Source organism: Gymnodraco acuticeps, unplaced genomic scaffold (assembly GCF_902827175.1).
Source record: "Gymnodraco acuticeps unplaced genomic scaffold, fGymAcu1.1, whole genome shotgun sequence".
NCBI lineage: Eukaryota > Metazoa > Chordata > Actinopteri > Perciformes > Bathydraconidae > Gymnodraco > Gymnodraco acuticeps.
In genome coordinates, this window is record NW_022992351.1 from 8,910,104 (window position 1) to 8,936,631 (window position 26,528).

The 26,528-nt window shown below is 40.5% G+C and overlaps 1 protein-coding gene across 1 annotated transcript; it reads left to right on the forward strand.

Annotated features, from left to right (window-relative positions):
- The first annotated feature begins 962 nt into the window (after positions 1-962).
- Positions 963-26,149, forward strand: si:dkey-72l14.3 (Glyco_hydro_56 domain-containing protein). The gene is made up of 7 exons (XM_034209390.1): positions 963-1,389; positions 17,985-18,638; positions 21,413-21,661; positions 22,312-22,458; positions 22,736-22,822; positions 23,043-23,267; positions 24,931-26,149. The coding sequence occupies exons 2-7, from the start codon at positions 18,042-18,044 to the stop codon at positions 25,333-25,335; spliced, it is 1,710 nt and encodes a 569-aa protein (XP_034065281.1). The 5' UTR covers positions 963-1,389; positions 17,985-18,041; the 3' UTR covers positions 25,336-26,149.
- Positions 26,150-26,528: the final 379 nt, after the last annotated feature.

The window sequence follows — 26,528 nt, forward strand, 5'->3', positions numbered from 1 at the left end:
ATATTCTATGTAAGTCAATACTGTACATCAAAGTACAGATGCTACATGCCGTTTCTCCTAAAACACTGACTAACAGAATGTATGAAAAATACTATAACTACATTATGGGTGGTTCAATTGGTCAAATGAAGAATGTAAAAAAAAAATGCAAACAATCTGTACATTTAGGATTCCCTAAAATCAATTGTTAACCGACAATAGCCACACTCCTACAGTAAATTCTCACTTGGGGGGAGCACCCATCGCCAAGTGAGGTATTTCCGGATATTCATCTGGACCTTTTAATCACCAACAGGTCAAAGTAACCGCTCGTTTAAATCCTCACGGGGGTGCTGGTGTGGTTCCAGCCTCCATAGTGTTGTGTAAACACTCGTGCTTTCAGGAGGCACATACATCATGTGTTAAGCAACAGAGTAAAAGACAATCAAGTAGGTGGGCAGGAAATCAGGGGGGAACAAGAAGGAGAAGGTAAAAAGAAAGATAGGAAAGCATAAGATGTATAGCGGTGTCACACCAACCCAGACGGTGCTTGGTGTTTTTAGTGGCTGCTGAGTCCTTGACAGAAAAGGTCAATATAGAACAACACAGAGTCAAGAGTGGAGGAAAAGAGATTAGGGAGAGAGGGATTTGGGAAGGAGCAGAGGAGGCAGAGGGGGAGGAGAACAAAAAGAAGCAATGGGGGAATTAATAAAGAATAGAAAAATACAGGTCATTTAAACAGGATGAGGGAGGTACGAGAAGAAAGACACAGAGGTAGAGGAAGGAGAAAAGAGACTAATGAAGAAGTAGAGGAGGGATAGAAGGAAGTGAGTGGGCGGAGGACAGGTGTGATCCTCCACAGCTCGGGTGTTTGTTTCGCCAAGAGTAGTAGCGGTGAAGCAGAGGATTATGGGATTATGGTCGGTGTCGATGTGAGTTGTCATGGCCGACACTGACCCTGCTTACCACCTCCCAGTAAGGAAGCTTAGCCTGGCTGTGAAGGCAAAGTCAGATACACACACACACACACACACCTGCCCACTCATCAGTTCACACCCTCAGCGCCTCTTCTCGCTTTTCTTTTATCTCTTTGTTTGTCTTCTCCTTCTTCCTCTTTCCCCACTGACACTTGTATCTGACTTTTAAATGCTCGTCTATTTCTGTCTCTATATCTCCCTCCATCTCGTTCTTTATCTCTGTCCTCCAGATGTCAGGCTTCTTTTTGCTGCATGTTATACATGCACAGCTTATCCATGCCCGCACAAATCCAGCAGGATTCCTTGGTTTCTCTCTTTGGAAGAGTAACGAGTAAAACAGAAGAAAGAGGAATAAGGGATTGCCTTGTCAGGAGCAGTTACTCAAATAATGTCCAGACGGTGAGGAGTAAATACAGGAACAAGCCCGGCCTCGGTAAGTTTCTCTTGACTTGATATGGCGGTGGAACTTTCGTTATTTGATCAAATGTAATATAAGTAAAGTGATTTAGCCAGTGGTTTACGCAAAAAACATTAGAACAAGCAATATATAAATGACAAATATTGTATAATGAATAAAGTAGAGAAGATAAAATGCCAAATGAAAACATTGAATAGATTCACATCTGAATTAGATACATGATAACACAACAGCACATATCTCCATATTTTGAATCAAATGCAATCACAATGTTGTATTCATGCCATCTGGTCAGGGACGAGCCTCATAATTAATCTGAATTTCCATTTTGTTTCAGGTCATTATTCTGTCTGAATCAATGAATACATATTCAGCCATTCAAAGGTCTGGAACCAGGCAGGAAGTTAACATATACACATACTTGTTAGGGAAACGTTTTCATTTTAAATCAGTGGCCTTAAGATATTGTTGGGTTTAGTAAAAAGTAAAGTGTTTGCAAGTTCTTAAAAGAAGCATTATAGCCTGAACAGAAGGGAATGAACAGCATCAAATAATATAATTGTTATTTGGATGGAGCTGTTCTGTGTTAAGTTAAAGGTTAGGTAAACCTATTTCTCAATGTGTTATGCTTTATCATAACCTTCCCATTTATGCATTATGCTATAATAAATTGCATTGACCTCCATTGAATTTGAGTGGGCACAACTGCAGTTGTTATAAAATCTCTGCATTTTTGTTTATCTATTTAGGGGGCATTGCAAATTATTCAACAGGGACATTTAGCACCATCAATGTTAATGTGCCAGGGTTAGCTCAACAGCTAATTTGCACCAATAGGGTAAAAATAATTAAGACGTCTTTTTCACTTTCTAAACGATAACCCTCAAATGCAAGGCAAGGAGTTTGATCTTACTTAAATAAATACTGTGAAACATTGACATGCAACACTGACTTCATGTCTGTGTTTTTATAGTTACTTTGAGTCACTGTTTGGAAAGGGCAACACAAACAGAAACGATGGCCCTAAAAGCAAAGTCAAATTAATGTCTTAGAAATTAAGAACTAAAAAACTGCTGTCATTAAAAATGCCATTAAAATAGAATTGTTTCTAATAATGGGAAAAGTTTTCATATAAGGGTAACTGATATTGTGGATTTAAAACAAAATATATATTTAAGTTAATCTTAAATCAAGAATGTAACTGTAACTGCATAAGTTTAACGTGTTTTATTCCTCACTCTCACCTCAGTGGTGTCAGTGGATGAACTGATGAACCTTTCTAGATAAAATCATGTGTCATCATTAACCCAGAATTGATCACAACTACATCCACAAAGGTTATCAAACACATCTAAGCTAAACACTTCTGAACCTGCCATCACAGTTGTGAAGGCCAGCTTGACCTATTCTATATGTTTTATACTATAGCATAATAATATATTGTGAAAAAAAGGACCACGGCAGAGAGTTAACAATTGTAAGACATTGTAATTATGTAGAAATAATTTAAGATATCTTATATACACTGTCCATCCATTCATACATTAACAATGCCCTGCTATCGCTTTGGGGCAGGAGCTAACACTAGCTGACATTGGGCGAGATTTCATTTCCTGGAGGCCATGATGATTCACAGTAAATGTCAGATACTTTCTGTGGTTGTATCTGTACCATGCACTGGTCCAATTTGCTGGACAAAGAGAAATTATTACCTGACAGTGATGTGACGAGTGCTCGACTGACATCTCTATCTTTAGACTCCTTGGTGTAAAAATGTCGTCAGTGAGCGAAAATGGCAACAACCTGTGGCTCCTACAATTTACAATTCTTCCAGATGTTTTGATATCCATTTTCTGAGCAAACAGAAGCAACTATCGTCAGTGAGCACACACTGCAAACTCTTCACACACTCCTCAGGAAGACTGCTATATAATATATATTATTAACAATATAAAAGATAAGAGAAGTCTTGAGGATGTGAGGACTGCTTGTCCACCATTAAACGTACTATAACCCCTAAACACTTAAACCAATGTACTATGTTTTGACTCGCGGTAGCATGGTTCTTTTCTGGGCATCAGACTGGAGTGACGCATTCATGGCTCTAATCTCAACCGATTCCACATCCTGATTGGACCCTTCCGTTGCTTTCTCTACAGAACTACAGCAACAGAACAAACTACAATGCAAACATTCAAAAGTAGAATATCAGTTATTTTGCCCCAATAAGGAGAAACTACTTCTTCCCTTCAGGCTTGTTTTTTTAAACAAAACATGACCAAGTGCCCCTTTTTTTCTTAAACGGTTTGAAACTAAAACACAGTTAGGTCTTTTGATAAAACAAAGGTTTCACTTGACACATAACACAAAAGGAGAACCAGTTTGTCTACAATGTAGCCAACCTCCGGTAGTCAATGTTAGAAATAGAAAGCAGCAGCCAAATGCGACCTTAAGCTCGCAGCTTCCGGATTTCAAACAAGATCCTGAGGTCTAAATGTAACCTAATCAGCATGTGTTGCATTGAGTTAAGTTCACCTCAAAAAGAGATTTTCTGAACACTGTTTGATGACAACGAGATCAAATCAGATTGCCAGCAGGTTGAAATAATAGATTAATTTTCCCTGCTATATTGGCACAGCGTGGCGGCTTTCATGGGAGATGAGCAGATAAATGAGCTGTGAGATCAAAATGAACACAATAGAAAATGAAATAATTGCAAATAGAAAATGCTATATAAATATGCTTATTTTGAATCTTGGCTGAAGGACACCGTCAAAATACATGTTACTTATTGATATGTTTAAAGTGTGTTATTAAGAATCTACAGAATGTTTGCGTTTCATAATGCATTATTCAGTGAATTGAATTTTAAAAGTGAACATCTTAGCGAGTGTGTAATATATAAACTGACCGGCTCCATAGTGTATAATGATTATGGTTGAGGGTGTTTGCTGTGAGCTGCGGAGGCGGTGGGCTCGGGATCAGCTCCCTCCAGACAGACGAGTAAACACAGACCAGAGGCTTTGTCTGAACAGATTAGTCAGCTGTTACGTTTACCACTCACCAGTGAGTGAGGGATCACATACAGTATGATGCCATGGAAGTTAATGGAGTAAAACAAATAGCAGTTTCGGAACAGATTATAACTGGCAGGTGATGTTTGTAATATCTTTAAATTATACTCTTTATAAGGTAGGACAAATAAATCATCAAATTCAATAAAAAATCTCTTTATATTTCACAGGTTTGGAATATTCAAACAATTTAAAGAAAAACATTCTGCCCTATTTTTCTTTATGTTTTTTGGCACATTTTTTACGTGATGGAATTAGAAACACTGGGATATTAGCAGTGCATCTGTGAACTCTGACCTTCTAGGTATTAGTGGATTATAATGTTGGTGTTCTCAAAGCTTATTCAAGCATTCTGCGGAAGTCTGTGAGGATAAGAACGTACAAACGTTAAATACTTAAACTGGACCGAGGAGGAACATGTGTCAATCAACTGGATTACTGTAACCTATGACAACATTACACATTTCCAAAAAAGGGTTACTTTAAAATAAAATGCTAATGTATGCATTGAAAGGGTCATCATTTTTCTTTAAATATGTTAAATATTCATGTCTAAGTTTTTGAATCGAATATTAAACATAACTTGTGATTATGTTTCAAATAAAACGTCCCTGCACAACCTCACAGGTGTCCTCACTTTAGCCTGATAGGACCTTCAGGAGCGTGTGGGCGTGTGCAGACAGCACTTTATTGACAAATCTCTTGGTGACATCACAATTTCCAACATAGCACCATATGGTTATAATCAGCTGTGAGGGTGAGCAGAGCCTCTTATGGGGAAAGGTAAAGCTTTATGTGTATTCATTTAAATGTAGTATATTTAATGTTACGAGAATCCCTTGGCATTTTGAGATGCACTTTGTCTGCACCACCAGTCTTAAATCAGTGTTTATTCTCTCTTGTAATTGCTTGTTAGAAGGCATGCCGGTGTGGAGAAAGGCTCCCTTGCTAACAAGTCTGGCCTTTTCTCCAAAATGGGACCGGGTGTAGCTAAAACAAGATAAAGAAGGAAAAATGCTACAGACCATTAAAAGGAAACATACAAGACTCAATTTCAGGTTCATACTTGTTTTTTGGTTTCCTAAAGCTTAAATTCCTTCATTTTTCTCATACTGGTGGTCCGAATGTATCTGTTTTTTACCCTCTGTCTGCTCTGATTGGCTTCAGAACTGCAAAAGTTGTTCTCCAGCCATTGATGGAGATACTCAGATGGGAGCAGTATATTCTATTGCATTTGACATATGAAGGAGAGGAACAATATTTTCTGACTTGAGGCAGCACATAGAAAACTAACTGGATTGACTTGTTTTACAGTTGGTGGGTTGGGAGCCACTCTATTTACCCAAATATAAGTGAAGTAAAAGTGGAGGTTTTTTTCTAACATGTCCCCTTTAACCTGAGAGTTATGGGACTTTTCTGTGGGAAATGCATGGGGGAAAAAGATTCAGAAAGAATGTGTGGAGATAAATAACAAGACACTACCAAACAGGGCACTTAGGATAGCTAAATAGTTGGATTATAATGATAATTTATTCGGCTTTTACAGCCATATAGCCTCAACTCAATTTATCGATCCACCATCATCATCAGACTGACAATTGAGGGAATAAGTTTAAAAATTATAAAAAAGAAGACTTCCAAGTCTTGGAGAATCTAAAGCAGAGATTATCATACTGTGAGACGCACCTTCACAAGCGGGCATGGGGGAGTTGTAATGAAGGTGTGGAGGAAGAAATTGTGTGAACAAAGATATTGAAAGGTTAAAGGGACAGGTGTGGTATTGTTAAAACTACAGGAGGTACGTTATTGCAGTTTGGCCATCTTACCAATGGTGTCAACAGTTGCAGTGGCGGTGACAAATGTTAACAAAGACACAAAACACATATTTATTACATTCAGTGTGACTTTCGCTTGCCAGCAATATCATTATCTCCTTTTCCATTGGAAATATAGTTGCGTAAATCCACCGTTTACATCCAATCTAGAACATTTTGAAACTTAGTTGTCTCCATTTGGTAACTTTGGTACTGCTGGATTAGTCACATACATTACAAGACACTAAACATTTGTGACATTGGTCTTTCAGTTAATTAGCAACTCCTCAGTTTTCTTTTCCAGTTTGTCCCGCCTACGCAAAGCTGCCACTCAGCCACCCACATCATTTACAAAGAAAAACAGTTGGTGGTGATTGCCGTTCTCATTATCTCATATCTTGCGCTGCCTGTTGAACTCGTGCAGAGTCGATGTAACTGTGGAACAACACTGTTTATTTCTCTCAGTTGGCTGAAGGCTGCGCTAATCAGGCCCATTATTGACAGCAACCTGTCTTTCATATAGAAGGGCTTTTCCTGTTTCTGTCTGTCACATGAGCAGAGCCTAATTTCAAATACTTCCTGTCAAATTACAAGACAGGAAACAAAACCTCCATCCTGGAAAAACACTGATTATTTTTTCCAGTGATACATGATGATGTTTTCACCTTCTTTTCTCCTAAAATGTTGCTAAAAAGCCATCTGGATGTTCAGGATTTTATTCATCAGTCCAAACTGCACTGTTTTGGTGTTCTGTCACTATATTTCTATGTCTTTCATTATCTCTAAGCGTAAAGTTGTATGATGCTAAGTGGAATACATTTATATTAATGCTGTCAAAATTATCGCGTTAACGGCGGTAATTACATTTTTGAATTAATTGCGTTAAAATATTTAACGCATTTAACGCATGTACAGAATGGCCCGCCCCATACATGCCATCAGTGGCAGCGCCAGGGTATGGCTGGGGTAGGCTACACCCATACCAAGAAATGGCTTAGCCCCACCATGAAAAATGATGTTAAAGTAAGCAAAATAAAGTCCGCCAACTCGCGCAGAGTAAATTGCACAGACAGCAGTTAGTAAGATTGATTTCAGTAGTCACTTGTCTGGAAATACCGAAGACCAGAAACGGTTTTGAAAACTTTTGTCACGTAGTGATCGTCTTCTCAATAGAACATCTTGATAATGTCTCCTGGCCAATCAGAATCAAGATAACGGCGTGGTGTTGTTGCAGGAAGTCCCGACGGAGAATACTTTTGCTGTAGTACAGCGTTGCACATAACCAGTGCTTGAATTGGAATGAAAAAGGTGCCAGTACTCTAAAATCAGCAACTTTTTCAAGTCAATTTTATATATACAGCCCACAAACAAGAATTTGGCTACTATAATGCTGGTGGGTTTGTCTCTTTACTACTGTATATTTTAGAAAGGTTCACTGTACTTAACATTTTTTATGATAGGCAGCGGATATGGCTAAAGCTCAGTAAGGTCAATATTAACTGAAAATATAGCAATCAAAGTCTAGATCTTCTGCTGAAGACACATGAAGCAGAGACCTTTCAGGTGAGAGCCCCTCTGGTGGTGTTCAACATTAATGACAAGGAAACAAAGCTCTGGTCAGAAGCATTTTTTATAAAAAGCTTTAACAAAATTAAGTATTTCTGTACATTTTGAATGCAATCTAACTTTCCAACTCAGAAAACGAAAAAGTGCCAAAAGTCTTCTCACATGGCTGAGCTGCTTTGCAATATACTTCACCACTGAAGAATACAAATATGTATAAAGTAAACTATGATGCAATCTAACTTTCCAACTCAGAAAAATGATAAAGAGCATGAACAAAGAACATGTAAAAACAAATGCAAAATTTGCACAATCTAAAATGAGAAACTGTAACTGCAAGTAACAAAGTCTGAGCCATGGTAAAGAGTTACATTGAACACCAAGCTGATCAGATAACTCCCTGGTTGGTCTGAAGTCCTTCTATCTCCAGGATCTGTACAAATCGGCACATTATGCCAAAAGTCTTCTCACTGGGTGAGCTGCTTTGCAATATACTTCACATTGTTAGAAAAGGCTCCAGAAGGCCTTGGGGACATCAGTATCAGGGGCTGGAGCTGGACAGGCTCTTTCATCAGCACTTCTCCTTCCCTTTGCCAGCCAGGACCTCACATACTGTTCCGGATTGAACTGTCCTAGTGATGGTCCATTACATTTAATGAAAACCAGGCTGGACAGTCGGCTGACAGAGAGAGCATTCCTTTTTGCAGTAAGGATATCGTTCATGCAGCTGAATGCCCGTTCACACTCACTAGTGGAGACAGCGATGGTTCGGACTGCTTTCAGTAGAGGCTCCATGGCAGCAGGTGTACGGGATGCCCTGGTTTCCTTGTATTCGCGAAAGCCCTGAACAGTCTCTCTTCTGTCCACTTTCAGCACTTCGCACAAACATAGCACCTCTACGTCCCCATACTGTACGTCTAACTCCTCTTCAGGCCAAATTCCAGGATGGATAACTTTCATGTCCTGGATTAGCTGATTGTCCCGGGCCTCCCGGCCATGTAATGGGATTTCTCTTGTGCTGACATGAGAGGAGGTTGTGGAAGTCATTCTGTGTCTCAGATTCTCTACCATACTGCGGAAAAACTGACCTGCATGAATCTGTACAAGCCTGCCATTCTCACGCAGGGCAACACCCTTGAAGGACTTCTCAGCTAGAGCTGTATGAACTGTAGTCATGTGTGGGCCAGGCATGGTGACCATGGATTAAAAAACTCGTATTTCTCGAGTTAAGAGCCTATCTGCTGTAGGCAGTGTCATCTCTCTTTTTTGGAGTTGCCGAGAGAGGTCGCTGAGCTCTGTGAGCGCATCGTACATCAGTCCCAGATTGCTGACAAACGTTGCAGATGTGAGCACATCATCCAGGCCCTTGTACTTTGCTCTGTCTCTGGAATCCCTGCTCGTGTCGTTTGCAGCATTTGTGAAGTGATCATGAAGCACTCGGTAGTTTTCCCAGACTGCTCTGACGCTCCTTTCACTTGAAGCCACCCAGCGGATGGACAAAACACGCCCTATCACCAGGAGACGCTGTCCGACTGCTTGCGCACACTGCGCTAACTGCCTCTGATTTTTGGGGGAGGCATGGAACAAGGAATAGAGTTTGTCAAAAAAGATCTGGAAATGATTGAGCCCTGAGACCTCCTTGACCACATCCCCAACTGCCAGCTCTAGACGATGATTGGAGCAGTGCCACACAAACAGGCTTGGGAATTTACTACACAACTGGGTAGCAACGCCTGTTCTCTTCCCTAGCATGACTGAAGCCCCATCACATGCAAAAGAAACGAAACACTGACCTAAAAAGTCCTCGTTAAAATCTCTTCCAAGACACTCCATTAACGCCTTTGTGATGTCATCAGCCGTTGTTCCATCCAACTCGATCAGCTCCCAAAAAAACGTTTCGGGCTCAGCATCAGCTAATGCTGAGCGTAGACACACAACAAGCACCGTTTTACCACTAATAGTGGTAGATTCATCGACCAAAACACAGAGTTTTCTTTGGTTTTCTGTAATGTCTTTTGCCATTTTTTTCTTCAGCTCATGAGCTATGTGGTCGATGATTTCGCCACAGGTTTTATTGGAGTGCAAAACCCTGCCCACGTTCAGCCCATTCAGTTTCTGTACATTCAAATCAATTGGCATGTCTGTGAATGGCCGGCTATGTTTGCCAATTTTATATGCCGTTCGAAAAACTCTGATAGTGGTGTCTAATTCAGATTTATGCATAGACTGCACTTGATGTTGAATAGTTTCACGTGAAGCAGATGTAAGGATGTCAGCAGCTTTTACATGGGCTTGTGATTCTTTATGTTCTTTGATTTTTTTTCTCAGGCTAGCTTGTTGTTTGCCCTTGTCAACACCGAAATGAGACACTGCACACTCACCCCATTCAGTTGACAGTTTCAGTCCTTGTCCAGTGTGTATTCCCAAAGATTTGACATCTCTGCATATCCGACATCCTAGCTTCTTATCTTTAAGAAGGAGCCATGCATTGGTCTTGCAAAAATATTGCACCTGGTCCGTTGTCCAGCAGTCAGGTGCATCGCTTTGCCCGGTGTTGGTGGTGGCAGTTGCGCCAGCAGCAGCTAACGTTAGAGGCTCTGGAGGAGGCGGCGGAGCTAGTGCTAATGCTAATGCACTAGAACTTGGAGCAGGAGGATCAACCAAAGAAAGCTCCCCATCAGACACAATTTCCAACACAGGCACAGCATTCTCTGTATTTGAAGTTTCTTCCGGCGACAACCGCTGTCTTTTTGCACTTTTATTAATCCACGCTAACATTTTAGAAATGCTAATTTGTGACGTGACTTGCTTTCCTTCTCTCGGGGGCGTGCCTGCTCTGTTCTATCACTCTACATAGCCACCCACTGGGTGGGAGTTGCACTGCATAAACACAACACACGTGCATCTAGGTATGTAAATTGTAAAGCATTAAAACATGGTTTTACTAACAGTTTTCAGTATGTTGTTACTTCGGCATTATTATTATTATTATTTTGAAACGTGTATTACTATTAAATCACGGTCAAATAGGTTAATTTTGACATAGTCGTTTCCACCACAGTATTTACATGGAGAAGATAAGCCCCGCCCCCTCTCCAGCACGTTCTGTTTGAATGACAGGAGTAAACAGCTGACAGCCGCTGTGAAACTCCAGCGGTTAGAGCGATGAGAATGTCCGTTCGGCACCTCATGACGCATCTACTGAGTACCGGGCGGCTGTATATATATATATGGATGTATAATAAGAACGGCGGGATAGTGTTGAGTACTGGCACGGTGCATGAGTACCGGAGTACCGCCAGCATGCCGGTACTGAGCAAGAAGTGCCGGTACTCCATGGGTCAGAACCAGAAGTGCCGGTACTGCGTACCGGTGAGTACCGGCCCAATTCCAGCACTGCACATAACTGGTACGCAGGTTATGTGCGTAATCTGAAATGCGTACCGTCACTTGTGTCACAAAGCGCATTTGCGTACCGACGTACTTGGGAAGCTTTTCCAGAAGGCGGTTAGATCACCGGACGACAGAGTCGGTCTCCGTGTGCACAGACAGGGCTGCTGTTAACGTTGGTCTGTACAACGGAATTGTGCCAAAACTACGCCAACCGGCTGCGGAGGGAGACTCCCCCCCTTCACTGGAGAACTGCGCTAAAACAGCTGATCACAACGTTCACACTCTGTGGTCACGAAGTACTCCACTAGCCCCCCCCTGTTGATATAAATCAACACGTAATGAATTAAGACCCCACGGCAGGGTCGGCTCTAGAACAAATCAAATGGGGGGGGCAATCATTTACCAAGGGGGGGGCACACTGCCGTCAACAACCAACACACAAACACCAACGCAACTTCAATTTAAAAAAACATGCTGTAAAGTCTGTTGTCTTTCACACACATTGCAGGGGTGTAGTGCTATTTTATAGCGCACCTATGACTTGTGCATACATGCACGGTTGTGGCACGACCACCAAAACAGAAACATATGGACATAGGCCACCATATAAAAGTGTGCAAATGTATTTAGTATCCTATCCATGTGAACATGTTTTAGGTGGGGGTGGACCTAAGCTCCTCTAGGAGGGTCTGGGGGCATGCTCCCCCGGGAAGATTATTTTTAAAATATTGAAGTTAAATGCATCAATCTGGTGCACTTTGAGAGCAAAATGAAGAGATCTATGGATAGCCTACATCTCTCAACATCCATATGAAACAGAACTGTACACAGATTTACTTTTTCTTTATGGATATTTTACTAATCACTCCCCTTTTAAACTGTATTCTTGTGTCCTATAGTATTTCATACCCGTTTTTCATTTATTCTCTTAAATAACTATATGATCATATAAAGGTAGCCTATTCCTCGCAAATACTTGTTTACATAAATGGTGACCAAACCGTTTGAGACCCACTGAGATAACCTACACTAACGTTAACTATCTAAATACTGAGAGAGTCCTTACCTCATTGAGCTGACGTTATAAGATCCTCTCAGTCTGACAGGAGAGGACTCTCCTCCACCTTGGTGTAGAAAACAGCCCTTTATATCCGTTAGCATAGCTAGCTAACCAGATGCTAACAATAACATTCCACGTTACCGCTCGCGCACTCACAAAATGCGCTCGTGCCACACACACAGAGAGCCGAGCTTGAATGAAACACAGAGACCCAGAAGTAGGCTACTTGTACTGTACTGTATATCATATTATTTTCGATGGCTTTACTGTATAATCAGTGTAACAGATTAACAGATTGCCACTGGGCTTTCATCTAAACACACAGCCACGTAATGATAACAACAAAAAAGTCGGGGGTCATTGGTCAAGCAACACACCAATCAGAGAGCAGCAGTGAGCACACCTCAGGCTGTGTTTCATATTTGTATTATTTATTTCTGACGTATTTCACACAAAAAACCTTTAGTGGAAACGTTTTCACTTATATGATTTTTTTTTTTTAAACGGCAAAGTGGCAAGGCTTGCCCACCCTGCGTTGGGGGGGCACAGTGACTCATTTGGGGGGGCATGGCCCGCGAATGACCCCCCATGACGCCGACCCTGCCCCACGGTTTGATGATTGATAGGTGTGTGGGCTGTCTTTCATTTTGACACACAAGCAAATGTTATAATAAACATACATACTGTATTAAATGGATATATCCGCCTTCTTTCATTTATCTTTCCATTCCCACAACAATATACATAAAGAAATGGCATATTTTGGACATAGTTCGAATGGTGATTAATCATGATTAATTAATTTTTAAACTGTGATTAATCTGATTACAAATTGTAATCGTTTGACAGCCCTAATTTATATATAAGCACACAATCATTCACTGGGGGGAAGAAACTGCAGAGCTTATCTTCAAAGTCTCAGTTCTCCTGCCTCTTCTGTGTGTGTTTGTGTTTAATTATTGATGCATTTACCTGTAGGCAGTACTTTAAAATAGCAGGCGGTCTACCAAATTGTTCGTTTAAACTTCAAAAAATGCATAACATTTAATAAGCTTATTGCATGATTTGCATGAAAAATTTTCAACTGTCAGGTACCTCTTGGGGAGAAAAAGTAGAATATGTCAATCTGAAGTGTAGTGAATCCAAAAATATCAATTTGAAACATCAAAAATTCAAATTCAACAAAAATGAAGTACTACATAAAATTAAATTTCCCCCTTTATCCTGAAATGTATCTCTGACCGGATACTTTGTTGCTAACCATTATAAGCACTTTATTCATCATTATCTTCATTAGCTGACTGAGTCTCACATGGCTGTCAATCCCTTGATACTGAAGGCAAATTATAATGTGATGTGTCACAAATAATTTGTGTGATAATTGCTTCAGTTACACTATGCTAACAAATTGTGAGGTCTCTGAGAAACTCAAGCCAGCGTCTGGACGCAAAACACAAGACAAGTTGTTGTTGGACAACTAATGTTACTGCAGAGAGGAATTACAATATATAACAACTTCAATCTATTCCTTGGTTCCTTTTTGCAATTCTTTATGATGGAAATGATTATGTTAGAGAAATCATGCAGTGTAACACACGCTGGGGTAAAAATCTTAATTATTTTCCAGAGAAAATTATATTATTGATAAAAGTACTAAATATAGGACAGTAGTACTGCAGTAGTAGCGCGTGTCTTACACTTGATTATTCCACAGGCCTGGCTATGTGTGAATCAGAGCGAAAGGTCCTATAAGAAATATTTTATGCATGCACAAATATACATACATACTGTATGGAGGAAATCAATGGGAAGTTTTGCCAGAACATATTTGCTCCTGAGTTATGGAGTTGGCTACTTAAGGAAACCGGCTGACTGGAAGAAAGCTCAATTGGGATTTAAAATAAAATCTAGTTTGGTCGAGAAATAAGGTGTGATAAATGTGTGGAATTTATAATTACGAAAGGAGTATTTATTTGTTAAGAGAAGCCATGTTTGATGAGATTAACATTGGGTTAGCAACTTGGTTATGTAAAAATGGTTCATGGATTTATGTTGTTTCTAATTTATTTATGTTTTGGGGCATGGAGAACTGCCAAGCAGTCACTGGTGTTGCAGCATGTCAGTGTAAAGCAAGATGAAGAAGATGAGTCGTTATAGGAAGTTTTCTTACTTTGGCCCCCTAAGATACACTTTGTCACAGCGTTGAACCCGATCCAACCAGTTTAAAACCTGGACTACAACTGAGCGTCACTAAGTGAATCAAATATTAACTACACTAAATTATTTCTCTGTGTGACTGGGGGCACCAATGAGAAATCTATAATCTGTCACAGATGTAACTACACCCACTTACAATGGGGTAAATAAAGTATGGTAGAGAAGATAAGAGCAGTTTAAGGGACAATTTAGAATCCTTGAAAATAAGACATGGATGCAGGGTCGGCGTGTGTGAAATACATCAGAAATAAAGAATACAAATATAAAACACAGCCTGAGGTGTGCTCACTGCTGCTCTCTGATTGGTGTGTTGCTTGACCAATGAACCCCGACCTTTGTTTTGTTATCATTACGTGGCTGTGTGTTTAGATGAAAGCCCAGTGGCGATCTGTTAATCTGTTACACTGATTATACAGTAAAGCCATCGAAAATAATACGATATACAGTACAGTACAAGTAGCCTACTTCTGGGTCTCTGTGTTTCATTCAAGCTCGGCTCTGTGTGTGTGTGGCACGAGCGCATTTTGTGAGTGCGCGAGCGGTAACATGGAATGTTGTTGTTAGCATCTGGTTAGCTAGCTATGCTAACGGATATAAAGAGCTGTTTCTACACCAAGGTGGAGGAGAGTCCTCTCCTGTCAGACTGAGAGGATCTTATAACATCAGCTCAGTGAGGTAAGGACTCTCTCAGTCATTTCATTTCAAACCTGTATTTAGACAGATAAATCCCATTGAGATCATTGATCTCTTTTTCAAGGGAGACCTGCTCAAGTAGTTCCACATGAAACATAAAAACATAAATAGAACAACAAAAGGACATCATACAGCATCATTTACATAATTATCCACATAAACAGGTACCTATAGATTCCGATTGAGTAGCATCCAACCGAGCTTTAAAAACATTTAGTGGCACCAGATTGTTCAGTTCCCATTTAATTTGCAGACTATTCCAAGACAGAGGAGCTGCGCATCTAAAAGCTGTCTTCCCTAAGACAGTCCTAGCAGTTGGCACATTTAATAAAACCACAGCATTCGATCTCAGGCAGTAGCCACTTACAATTTTCCGTGAGATCAGGGAGCAGATATAAGATGGAAGTTTCCCTAACATGGCTTTGTATATACAAATGTACCAGTGACTGAGCCTCCGTACAGTTAGTGAAAGCAAACCAGCCCTTGCATACAGGGTACAGTGATGGGTTAATGCTTTACAGTTTGTCACAAATCTCAGTGCACTGTGATACGCAGCATCTAACTTGACCAGGCAATTGGCAGGTGCATTCATATAGATCAGATCACCATAGTCCAGCACAGGTAAAAAGGTCACAGTGACTAGCCTTTTCCTGGCCTCAAGCGAGAAACAGGAATTGTTCCTGTAGAAGAAACCTAGCCTAACCCTCAGCTTTTTAAGCAGGTTATTGACATGAAGTTTAAAAGTGAGACAATCATCAAGCCAGATACCAAGGTATTTGTAACAGGTAACCACTTCAAGTTTTATTCCTTGCGTAGTTACAATATCTAAAACAGGCTCTGGTGTCTTTTTAGCTTTAGAAAAGAGCATTACCTTGGTTTTATCAACATTTAAAAGAAGCTTTAGTTCAGAGAGCTGAGCCTGAATAATGTTAAAAACATCCTGTAATTTAACACCAGCCTCCTTAATGGAGGGACCTGCACAGTACAACACGGTATCATCCGCATAAAAATGTAAAGTAGCTTCATCCACATTTTCACCTAAACTGTTGATATATATGGAGAATAAAAGTGGACCTAAAACAGAACCTTGGGGAACACCATTAGCAATGTTTAACCACTCAGAAGACAGCCCATCAAAGTGAACACATTGGGACCTTTCAGAGAGGTAGTTCACAAACCAACCCACTGCATGGCTGGACATGCCTATACTGGCTAGCCTCTGCTTTAAAATGTGATGATCGACGGTGTCAAACGCTTTTGAAAGGTCAATAAATAGAGCTGCACAACTCTGCTTATTATCTAAAATACTCGCCACATCATTCACCACTTTCATTGTGGCAGTGATGGTGCTATGTTGTTTTCTGAAGCCTGACTGATGTTTAGACAGGATGTCATTTGTACATAAAAACACCTTTACCTGTTCACTCACTAAGCGTTCAAGAACCTTAGCCAGAACTGACAACTTAGAGATTGGCCTATAGTTATTTAATAAGGTGGCCTCCCCTCCTTTTAGCAAAGGCAGGACATACGCTGACTTCCACAATTTTGGAATTGTGTTAGTGCTGAGGGAGAGGTTAAAAAGAGTAGTGAGAGGTGGAGCAATACAATCTGCAGCTATCTTTAAAAAGAAAGGTTCTACGTTGTCCGGGCCAGCCGGTTTCTTAGGATCTAACTTGGTTAAAGCTTCACGAACAACATCAACAGTAAAAGGGGTAGAACTAAAAGGGTCTTCCAACACACGTTTTTCAGAGTCACATACTGTAGTGTTCACAGAAGCAGAGTTAGTGACAGAATCAAAAAGAGATTGTGTGTATCAGTGTTTAGATAGTTAACTTTAGTGTAGGTTCACTTATCTCAGTGGGTCTCAAACGGTTTGGTCACCATTTATGTAAACAAGTATTTGCGAGGAATACCTTTATATGATCATTATAGTTATTAAAGAATAAGAGAATACATGAAAAACGGGTATGAAATACTATAGGACAGTAACACAAGAATACAGTTTAAAAGGGGAGTGATTAGTAAAATATCCATAAAGAAAAAGTAAATCTGTGTACAGTTCTGTTTCATCTGGATGTTGAGAGATGTAGGCTATCCATAGATCTCTTCATTTTGCTCTCAAAGTGCACCAGATTGATGCATTTAACTTCAATATTTTAAAAATAATCTTCCCGGGGGAGCATGCCCCCAGACCCTCCTAGAAGAGGTTAGGTCCACCCCCACCTAAAACATGTTCACATGGATAGGATACTAAATACATTTGCACACTTTTTTTGTATGGTGGCCTATGTCCATATGTTACTGTTTTGGTGGTCGTGCCACAACCGTGCATGTATGCACAAGTCATAGGTGCGCTATACAATAGCACTACACACCTGCAATGTGTGTGAAAGACAATAGACTTTACAGCATGTTTTTTGAAGTTGCATTGGTGTTTGTGTGTTGGTTGTTGACGGCAGTGTGTGCCCCCCCTTGGTAAATGATTGCCCCCTCATTCGATTTGTTCTAGAGCCGACCCTGCATGGATGAGAGATACAAAATAGGGTGTAGCTCAATATAGAGTAGATGGAAGCAAATATCAGGAGATTCATGTAGGACAAAACCCTGAGACTTTTTCTTCTGTGTTTGAAGATACAGTTTCCCAGGATAAGATCCTGTATGTTTTGTGATATGTACGTGCTGTTCAGCAGCAAATGATACAGGGGAATTATACTACGGACCTTCATTGCTTCCTGCTCATTATTTGCCCATATCGTTCTATGGATAAAGGTTTGACTTCCTCTCTATAATTTACAGGAACATGATTGGCTGTGAGGGCTTGAAGGGGTGAAATCCTGAGAGGTGGCCGCTCCAATGGCGTGGACCGAGCCACGGACGCGCCCAGACCCAAAGCAAGAACTAAAATTGACGCCTTACAATGGCAGGACTTTTCCATCAGCCATCCTTCAAGTGCAGCATCCATTTTTACTGCCCATCCTTCTCCTGCTTGCTGCCTTTGCTGACCTGGGAACTGCCGGTCCACCCCAGCCAGCCCGTCCCCCTCTCCTGTCTGGACAGCCTTTTATCATCTTCTGGGGTATTTCTGACTCTGCCTGCTCTGGTCGGCCAGATCCAAGCTCTTATGGGATGGAACGGGAGGGCCGTGTGGCCGTTTTTTACGAGGACACACTGGGGAACTACCCTTATTTTATAGATAAAGACACACCGGTCAATGGCGGGTTACCACAGCACACACGGCTGGACAACCACCTTCAAAAGACACAGCAGGACATAGAGGCAGCTTTACCTGCCCCAAGGTACCTTGGGCTGGGGGTGCTGCGCTGGGCAGAGTGGGTTCCCCAGTGGTCAAGAAACAGAGAGAAGCAGGCGATGTGTCTAGAGGCATCTAGAAACCTGATGAAGAATTTCTTTCCGAGCTGGACCCCAGAGGAGGTCGAGAGGTGGTCACAGGTAAGACAAGTTAAGCATAATGACCTATAAAATGGGTAAATGGCAGAAGAAGAAACAGCTATGGAGGTAAGGAACAAGGTAGGAAACACACTTGCAAAAATAATAAGAGGAAAGATAAGAGAACATAAAAAGTCAGGTTGTCAGGTTATGGCTGTTATTGGAGAGCAAGCTTTTAAAGTTGTTGGTGGTTGACGGGGAAGAGTGTACGATCTGGATGGAGGAAAACACTTCCAAAAGTGTTTTCTTTATTCAAAAAAACATCTTTGCTACAAATACCTATTTTGGCTAATAACATCACTATGTTACCATTTGCTTTTGGTTATTAAACTGAAGAATCGGTATTATGTTGGCAATTATATTTCTTTCTGATGTGAGCACCTTTTAGGAGGAGAGATATGAGTAAGGAACAGAAGAAAGAAGAGTGACAGAATATAATTACTTAATGTGATGACTCACATGACAAAGTGTACGATTTTCTGAGAAGAAACAAGGATTCATAATTTACAACAAAGAGTAAAAACAGATTTACTTTGATTTTGTTCATTTTAAATGGTTTTATAAACAAGGAGCCTTTTTAACATAGTAGGTGACTATTATCTCCTGTTTAAATGTATGCAAATAGATGTTAAAATGTGGTTGGACTGGAATATGTCCAACCACAATTTAACATTACACTTTGGAAAACAGGCTCCTTCATATTCTTGCCTTTAGAAGAAGGCCGATACCATTATCATGTTTTTAACACGTGTTTTTAGATCAGCATAAAGATTGGAAACAGGATGAGACAGGTAGCTGGGTTCTGTCCAAAGGTAGCAAAAATGAATAAATACCATGTTATAGTTTTGGTTAATTCATACAAAAACCAAAGTGTAGAAACACAGGCGGTCATGTACTGGACATTCCGGAGTTCTGTATTTCCAATTAAGTTTCCCAGCAACTGGCAGAGACGCAAAGGGACTGTGCCTGGTCCAGAAATAGTCTGCAACTTAATCACAGAGTCACTGTTACAACTCAGTTTTTCTATGGATTAAACCAGGGGTGGGGAACCTCCGGCCCCCGGGCCGTATACGGCCCGCGAGACCATTTGGTATGGCCCTCGAGGTAATTTATAAACACACGCAAAAAAGAAAAAAATTAAAGAAATCTAGACTGCAAAATAATTAAACAAGCAAGTGCCTGTTTTTCCTGGCAACGGTCATGGTCCTTGAACACAACACGAGCCTAACGTGTCATCACGTGGTATATGTCTCGTCTGACAGGGGTGCAATTCTGACGGAGAGCACCAGAACGCCACTCCGGGACTTCAAAAAATTGCAGTACCCATAAATCCGTACACATGCCGCAGTTTTTGCGTGGCTGTGTCTTTAGTTGAAAGCCCAGTGACGATCTGTTCATCTGTCATACTGATCATACAGTCAATAACTTTGTTGTTATTAGCATCTGGTTAGCTAGCTAAGCTAACGATTATAAGAAGCTTTTTCTACAACCAGTGAAGTAAAGGCACATCTTTATATGATCATTATAGTTATCAAAAAATAAGATAATAAAGTAAACAGGTATAAAATACTATGACAGTAAAAAAAAGTTGTTATTAATAAACAAGAATACAGTTTGAAAGGAGAGTGATTTGTAAAATATCCATAAAGAAAAAGAAAATCTGCTTCCAGTTCCGTTTTATATGGGTGTTGAGAGATGTTTCCATAGATCTCTTCATTTTGCTCTCAAAGTGCACCAGATTGATGCTTTTAACTTCAATATTTAAAAAACATCTTCCCGGGGGAAAATGCCCCCCGGACCCCCCTAGAGGAGATAGGCCCCCCCCACTTAAATCATGTTCACATGGATAGGAAATTAAATACATTTGCACACATCTTGTGTCCATATCTTTCTGTTTGGTGGTCATGCCACAACCGTGCACGTGCATGCATGCGTGAGTCATGGCAAGATATCTGGATTAAGAGGTTGCTTTTTCTTTGCACAACATGAAAGAAAGGCCAAATGAATGGGCTGTGATTTTTAAGCAGAGGTCAATAATTTGTACGGCCCTCGGAGGATGTTGAAAAAATTGAAATGGCCCTTGAGAGGAAAAAGGTTCCCCACCCCTGGATTAAACAAACGAGATGTAGAGTATTAATTAGTTAACTTCTGCGATGCCAGTCCAATAACTATCCCGTCTATCGCCAATCAGTTTTGCATCTGGGCGCGGTCAATAGTTTTAGGGTTTAAATGTAGGTTGCGGATATTCAGGCAAACACCTGTATTTCCTGTGTGCAGTTGATTGTATTTAATCTGATTAGCAATTGTAGACACATGAATGGAGTTAGAGTTGAGAGACAATGATTCGGCCAATGCCCTCTGCCTGTTATGCAGCAATAAGTCCTTAAGTCTTAATAAGTCCTTATATGCAATAAGGACTGCTTACCTGCATGTTTCCGGATGTGATTAGGTCATAGTGTTCGTGCTACAACCGGACTTCTCTCCTATAGATTACGTATTTAATAATAATAAATTATATTTATATAGCGCTTTTCTGGAACTCAAAGACACTTTGTATGCAAATATCTGATAGTGTTTTGTGTCAAACTATTTATTTAAACATATAAAAAAATCCTGTCAATCCAACAGCTGTCCTGCTCACTGATTTGCATCATTTTCCAGAGCTTTCATTTAAATAAAAAAATAAAACCAGAAGATTGAAGAGCTGCACGTTTTCAGATCACAAAAGAGGAAGTGTCCTGAGGGCACTGAAAAAGGTTCTATTGATCTTGTCACAGGTGGACTTCGAGGCAGCAGCGCAGGCAGTAATGACGGAAACTCTACGGGATGTCAAAAGGTTGAGGCCCAAAGCATTATGGGGAGTCTCCCCTTACCCCAGCTGCTACAGCGGGGATCCCGCCCAGACCATATTAGCCAATTACACCAGCCAGTGCCCTGCTACGGAGATGGCCCTTAACGATGAGCTTCTGTGGCTATGGAAACGATGCTCCGCTCTCTACCCTCTCTTCACCCTGGAGAAGATGCAGGTGGGTAACGTTAATGTGTTGTTCTTTTGTCTATCATTTGAGATTTCTGTTTTCGGTAAAGAATCAACTGGTAGCCCAATTTTCTAGAATAAAATAGTTTGACCCTTGAGAGCATTGCAGTACCTTTTGGAGACTGGATAAACAAGTGAACATTATGTCTTGCATGGACTGCGATACGATGTAATATTTTTCACCACTTCCGCAAACCATGCTGATGTCATCTGTAAAACACGCAACTTAATTTTCCTGCAAATTGTATGATGTGTGTTTCTTTGCATCATCTAAACAAACAACCAAAATAAATCTATTTGGATGAAGAAAAATGTGTTTAAAATAAAAGATTGAGGTCCTACCAAATAGTTCAGACCAAAGGCAAAGCCCCCAAAACGTTATTTAGTTGAACGCGCAAATACTACACGATTGCTGCATGACAGTTACGCACGTGGCACTTCAGCTAGTCCGCCGAACATTAACAACGTTACTCAACTGCAAAAAGACTACTTGTAGTGTAACACCAAAAAAGCACATGAAAAACACCATGACTGGATTATCAGTGAGGACTTGTGAATTTGTCAAAACCATCATAAACCAACACCTTTGTAAAGCCAGATATTCAATACAATATATAAATCTGCCACTTTTTCTGATAGGGTGGTACCTCTGGAGCAAGGCTTTATTTGTCCAGTCAAATCAAAGAAGCACTACGAGTTTCGTCTCTGAGTGGGACGGCATTTGATCTTCCTGTATTCCCACTGATCAAGAGTGTCTACGCCTCTACTAACACTTTCCTGTCACAGGTGAGGTATTATTGTCCGGTATTTGATCAGAATCATGTTGTATTATAGCAATAATTATTCTAAGAGGTTCTCAAATCTCTTGGAATATTGGAAAATAAACAATAAGAAAGGATTTTTGGATTTGCACTCTGATCTTCAGTGAATGAATTAAGGGTGAAATAAACAGATTCCTCTGGTAACAAGTATAATGGTGTTCATACTAATACAGAGGATAGCTGAAAAACAGTGTGCTGTGTTTTGACTTTTACAGCTTCTTTGAATACTTTCTTGTTAACAGGCAGACCTGGTCAGCACCATAGGAGAGAGTGCTGCCATGGGAACAGCCGGAGTTGTCATCTGGGAGAGAAGTGAGACTAAGACGGAGGTATAAACCTATACATTTGCATAAAGTGCATACAGTACACCCACAAATATCTCTGCATGTTTTTTCCAGCCACTGAGTATTATAAAGGAAATAATGGACTTCAGCTTCTTAATCCATAGCTTTACCATTTTACTTACAAAAATGGCTTTATGTGGGCAAACAGTTTCTTCATCCAAAAGAAGTACAAACGTTATTTACGATCTACCCATCTACTTCTCAGAGAGAATGTCAGGACCTAGCAGAGTTCGTCCGTAAGGTACTGGGACCCTACTCCATGAACGTAACCACGGCAACTCTGCTTTGCTCAGCCTCTCTGTGCCAGGGAAAGGGACGATGTGTTCGTCAAAATCCAGAAAGCTCGGCATACCTCCACCTCCCGCCGCCCTCCGCACTCACACCTCCATCTCCATCTCCATCGGAAGTGGTGGAGAAGGAGACAGAAAAGGTGAGAGAATGTGATTTTAAGGAAGATGTAAGGATGTATCCGTTCCAGATTTATAAAGCCCTGTATACTCTTATACTATTAAATTGCAGTGACCATTAATCCTGTCCACCAGCTTGATGCCCACTCGGGTTATGGCTCGTTCTCTTCTTCGTGGGGTGACTCTAAGAGCCTTACGGAATAACTTTCAGTTTTCAGTTAATTGGCTACGCGTAGCTTAAGACTTTAGCAACTGCTCAATAATAAACCCCAAGTACTTAAAGAATATTATGATAACTGTATTTAGAGAGGAGTTCATTCTGGCTCCAGAGCTTTGAATTCACCCACTAAATTGAGTGATTTATCTGGCATCCTGACACGAAACATTGATTCCTCGGTTGAAAAGCCATTGATCCAATAACCGCGAAGGAGGTACTGACAGCGTTGTCAAGCATTTGGGATGTTGAATATTAGTAAATTGGCTATGACAACTTTGATTCCAAAATGTATTTTTATTTCCTAAATTATTTGTAATTTTTCCTTTGCTCCTCTCCACTTTTAAAACTATGGCAAATCTAGTATGTTTGCATGGCTACGTTACAGTGTTGAAATAAAAATGTGGTTATGTTCAGGCAAATACTTTGGTCTCCACTCAAATATTGGTAGACGCAATGTCCGACGAAGGATTCGAAACTGAGTGTTATTCTCTCTGATATCAGGCCAGGTTGATTCAACATTATAATTATTTGTAGGCTGTCTTTTGTCTTGCTTTTAAATTGAGCAAACCACAGTTTTAGCTACATGTTGGCCTCTGGATTGTACAGTATGTCCTTAAAAGGTATGGTAGGTAAGAATGGAGAAACCAGCTCGAGTGCGCTAGAATTTGAAAGTACACAACCGAAAAAAATCTGCCCCTTCCTTCAGACTTCCTTACAGAGCCCCTCCACCAACACACACGAACGCGCACGTGACCAATGAGGGCACGAGATAAGTTTGTGCACGAGATGGAAAGCTGACATGCAGGTAGGCCATCCAATTATCTGCCGCGGGCCGAGGCAGATAATTGGACTTGCTTTTTACAGCGTCAAAGTTAACAAACCCATACAATGGTGAGATACAAGAGCCTAGTACTACTGTATGTGCTGAAAAGATCATAAAATCTCTCAGTCTCGTTGACATCCCTCCCCTTTGCTACCGAAGATTTGAAAGGTGTAGGAAGAGAAACATGTTCTCAACTTGTGTTTCGGTGTGAAGAGTAGGAAACGGAACAACTAATTTTAACTCACGAAAGATAAAGATAACCAAGACAACAGCAGTTGCCTGAGGATCTTCTGTGTTTGGACAGTAAGAAAGCAGCGAGGCAAACATTAGAGGAGGTACAATGGATAAAGTTTAGCTGGAGCCCGGAACACAGGAACAAAGTGCTCCCTGGGAACACTTATCACTGCTTGGAAATGTCTGGATGTACTTTGAGGATATTCAGTTGTCATAAAAAGTACAACACGATGTGGAGTCTGAAGAATGTTATAACCGCAGAACACCATGACATTTGTTTTTCCTTTGAATTTGAGGCCGACTTTATTTATCCAATTTCATTTCCACAATGATATTATAAATGGTTCCCCCCCTAAATAATATAATAATCTAAGAAACATCTTCTAATGTTGAACATTATTTTCTCTTTCAGGGAGAGGCAGAAAAAGCCACAGATCAGCCAGACTCAAACACTAAAGGAGCCGAACCAGACCCAGCAGAGATCTGGAAGAAGGACTTCCAGTGCCAGTGGTACAAGACCGCAGACGGGGAGGTCTCAGACCAGCAGTCCCCCAAAGACGGAGCGTCCGTTGGGGTTAAAGTAAAAGAAAAGGCTGAAGATGTAATGGGGACAACAAGAGCTCCTTCTCCAAGAGCTTCTACAACAAAAGGGGCCTCTGTGATTGAGTCAAGAGGAAGCAGTTCAGCTAGTACTGAAAGTCCATCGCCTTCCCTGGAAGTAACTACCAGTAGTTGTACGACTCCATCAAGTGCCCCAAACCTTACTGGTCTGCTGTTGCTGGTGGCTGGAAGTCTTACCTGGAACTTTCAAATGTGAAGAAACCAGCCTTTATCAGGAAGCTCTGGGTTAGGAATGCAATATGAGCCCTTCTGAAGTGCCCTTGAGCAAGACACTGATCACTGCTAGCTGCAGGAGTGCTGCTCTGTTCAGTACAACACCCTATGTTTAAAGCTGGAACTTCAAACATATCAACAAATGTGCCAAGAGACATTAGTGGTACAAACACTTGTCACTTTTTCTTTCAGTTTCTCCAGGCTGTATTTAAATCATTTTCAGAGAAAGGAGATGTGACATATTAGATATTTATTGTCATATCGAATCAGCCATGTTTTACCGTGACAACAGATACAGGAAAGCAGTCTGTTTGTTTTTGTTTTTTTTGCACATTTTGTTTGTACATTTGTCTGTCTGTGCTTTGCAAGTTTCTCTTTTCATTTAGTAGTTAAGTGGGATTTAAAGGGGTGAGGTATATTTGAAATACAAGTGAACCAGCCCTTTAATCTGTCTTAACGAGTTATCGTTTTTGTTCATTTCTTTTCCATTAGTAAGTTTGACATCTAGGACAAAGGACATATGTGTTAACATTGGCCTTCAAATGTTGCATATTGTCAAAAACATCCAGACTTTGTGGCATCAAATATTAGTATTTTTTAAAAAGGTCCATTCACTTAACTGCAGCTCACTAGCTTCTTCTGCCTGAGTTGTAGCTAAATTCAACATGGTGATTGTAATTGAAATGTCAAAGCAGCAAAAGCAGAGGTGTAAACATTACCATTATTGATGGCTGGATTTAATTTAACTGATTCAGCTTCAGGGTCCTGTTGTGCATGCTGGCTCACTGTCACAGCTTACAGGGAATACAACAGAGCCATGTTATTTCTGACATTGTGCTTTTCCTGCTGTGACATCAAAATATCTTCTGTGAAAAAGCTTCTTGGTCTCACCAGCATGTAGTTAGTGAAATTAAAATGTCTGTTTCAAATGCAGTATCTGTTGATTAAAGGACATACATTCAGTTCACAATAGGCATCTGTTCATATATGTACATATTTTTGTAAGCAAGTGTTGTTTATATTTGTTACTTCATCCATCACATCCTTCATTGCTTCTTGAGGCAGTAGCCTACACTGTAAAAAAAAGTATAAAAATATAAACCCGGAAATGATTGTTTTTGCAGCTGATGTAAATGTATTTGTTATTTTTCTATATTCTATTTTTATTTATCTAAA

Excerpts from the sequence above, each read along its gene's own strand:
- si:dkey-72l14.3 (XM_034209390.1), top strand. The coding sequence starts at position 18,042 with ATGGCGTGGACCGAGCCACGGACGCGCCCAGACCCAAAGCAAGAACTA. Across the intron at positions 22,459-22,735 it reads CTAACACTTTCCTGTCACAG|GCAGACCTGGTCAGCACCAT; the intron begins GTGAGGTATTAT and ends TCTTGTTAACAG. Across the intron at positions 23,268-24,930 it reads TGGAGAAGGAGACAGAAAAG|GGAGAGGCAGAAAAAGCCAC; the intron begins GTGAGAGAATGT and ends TTTCTCTTTCAG.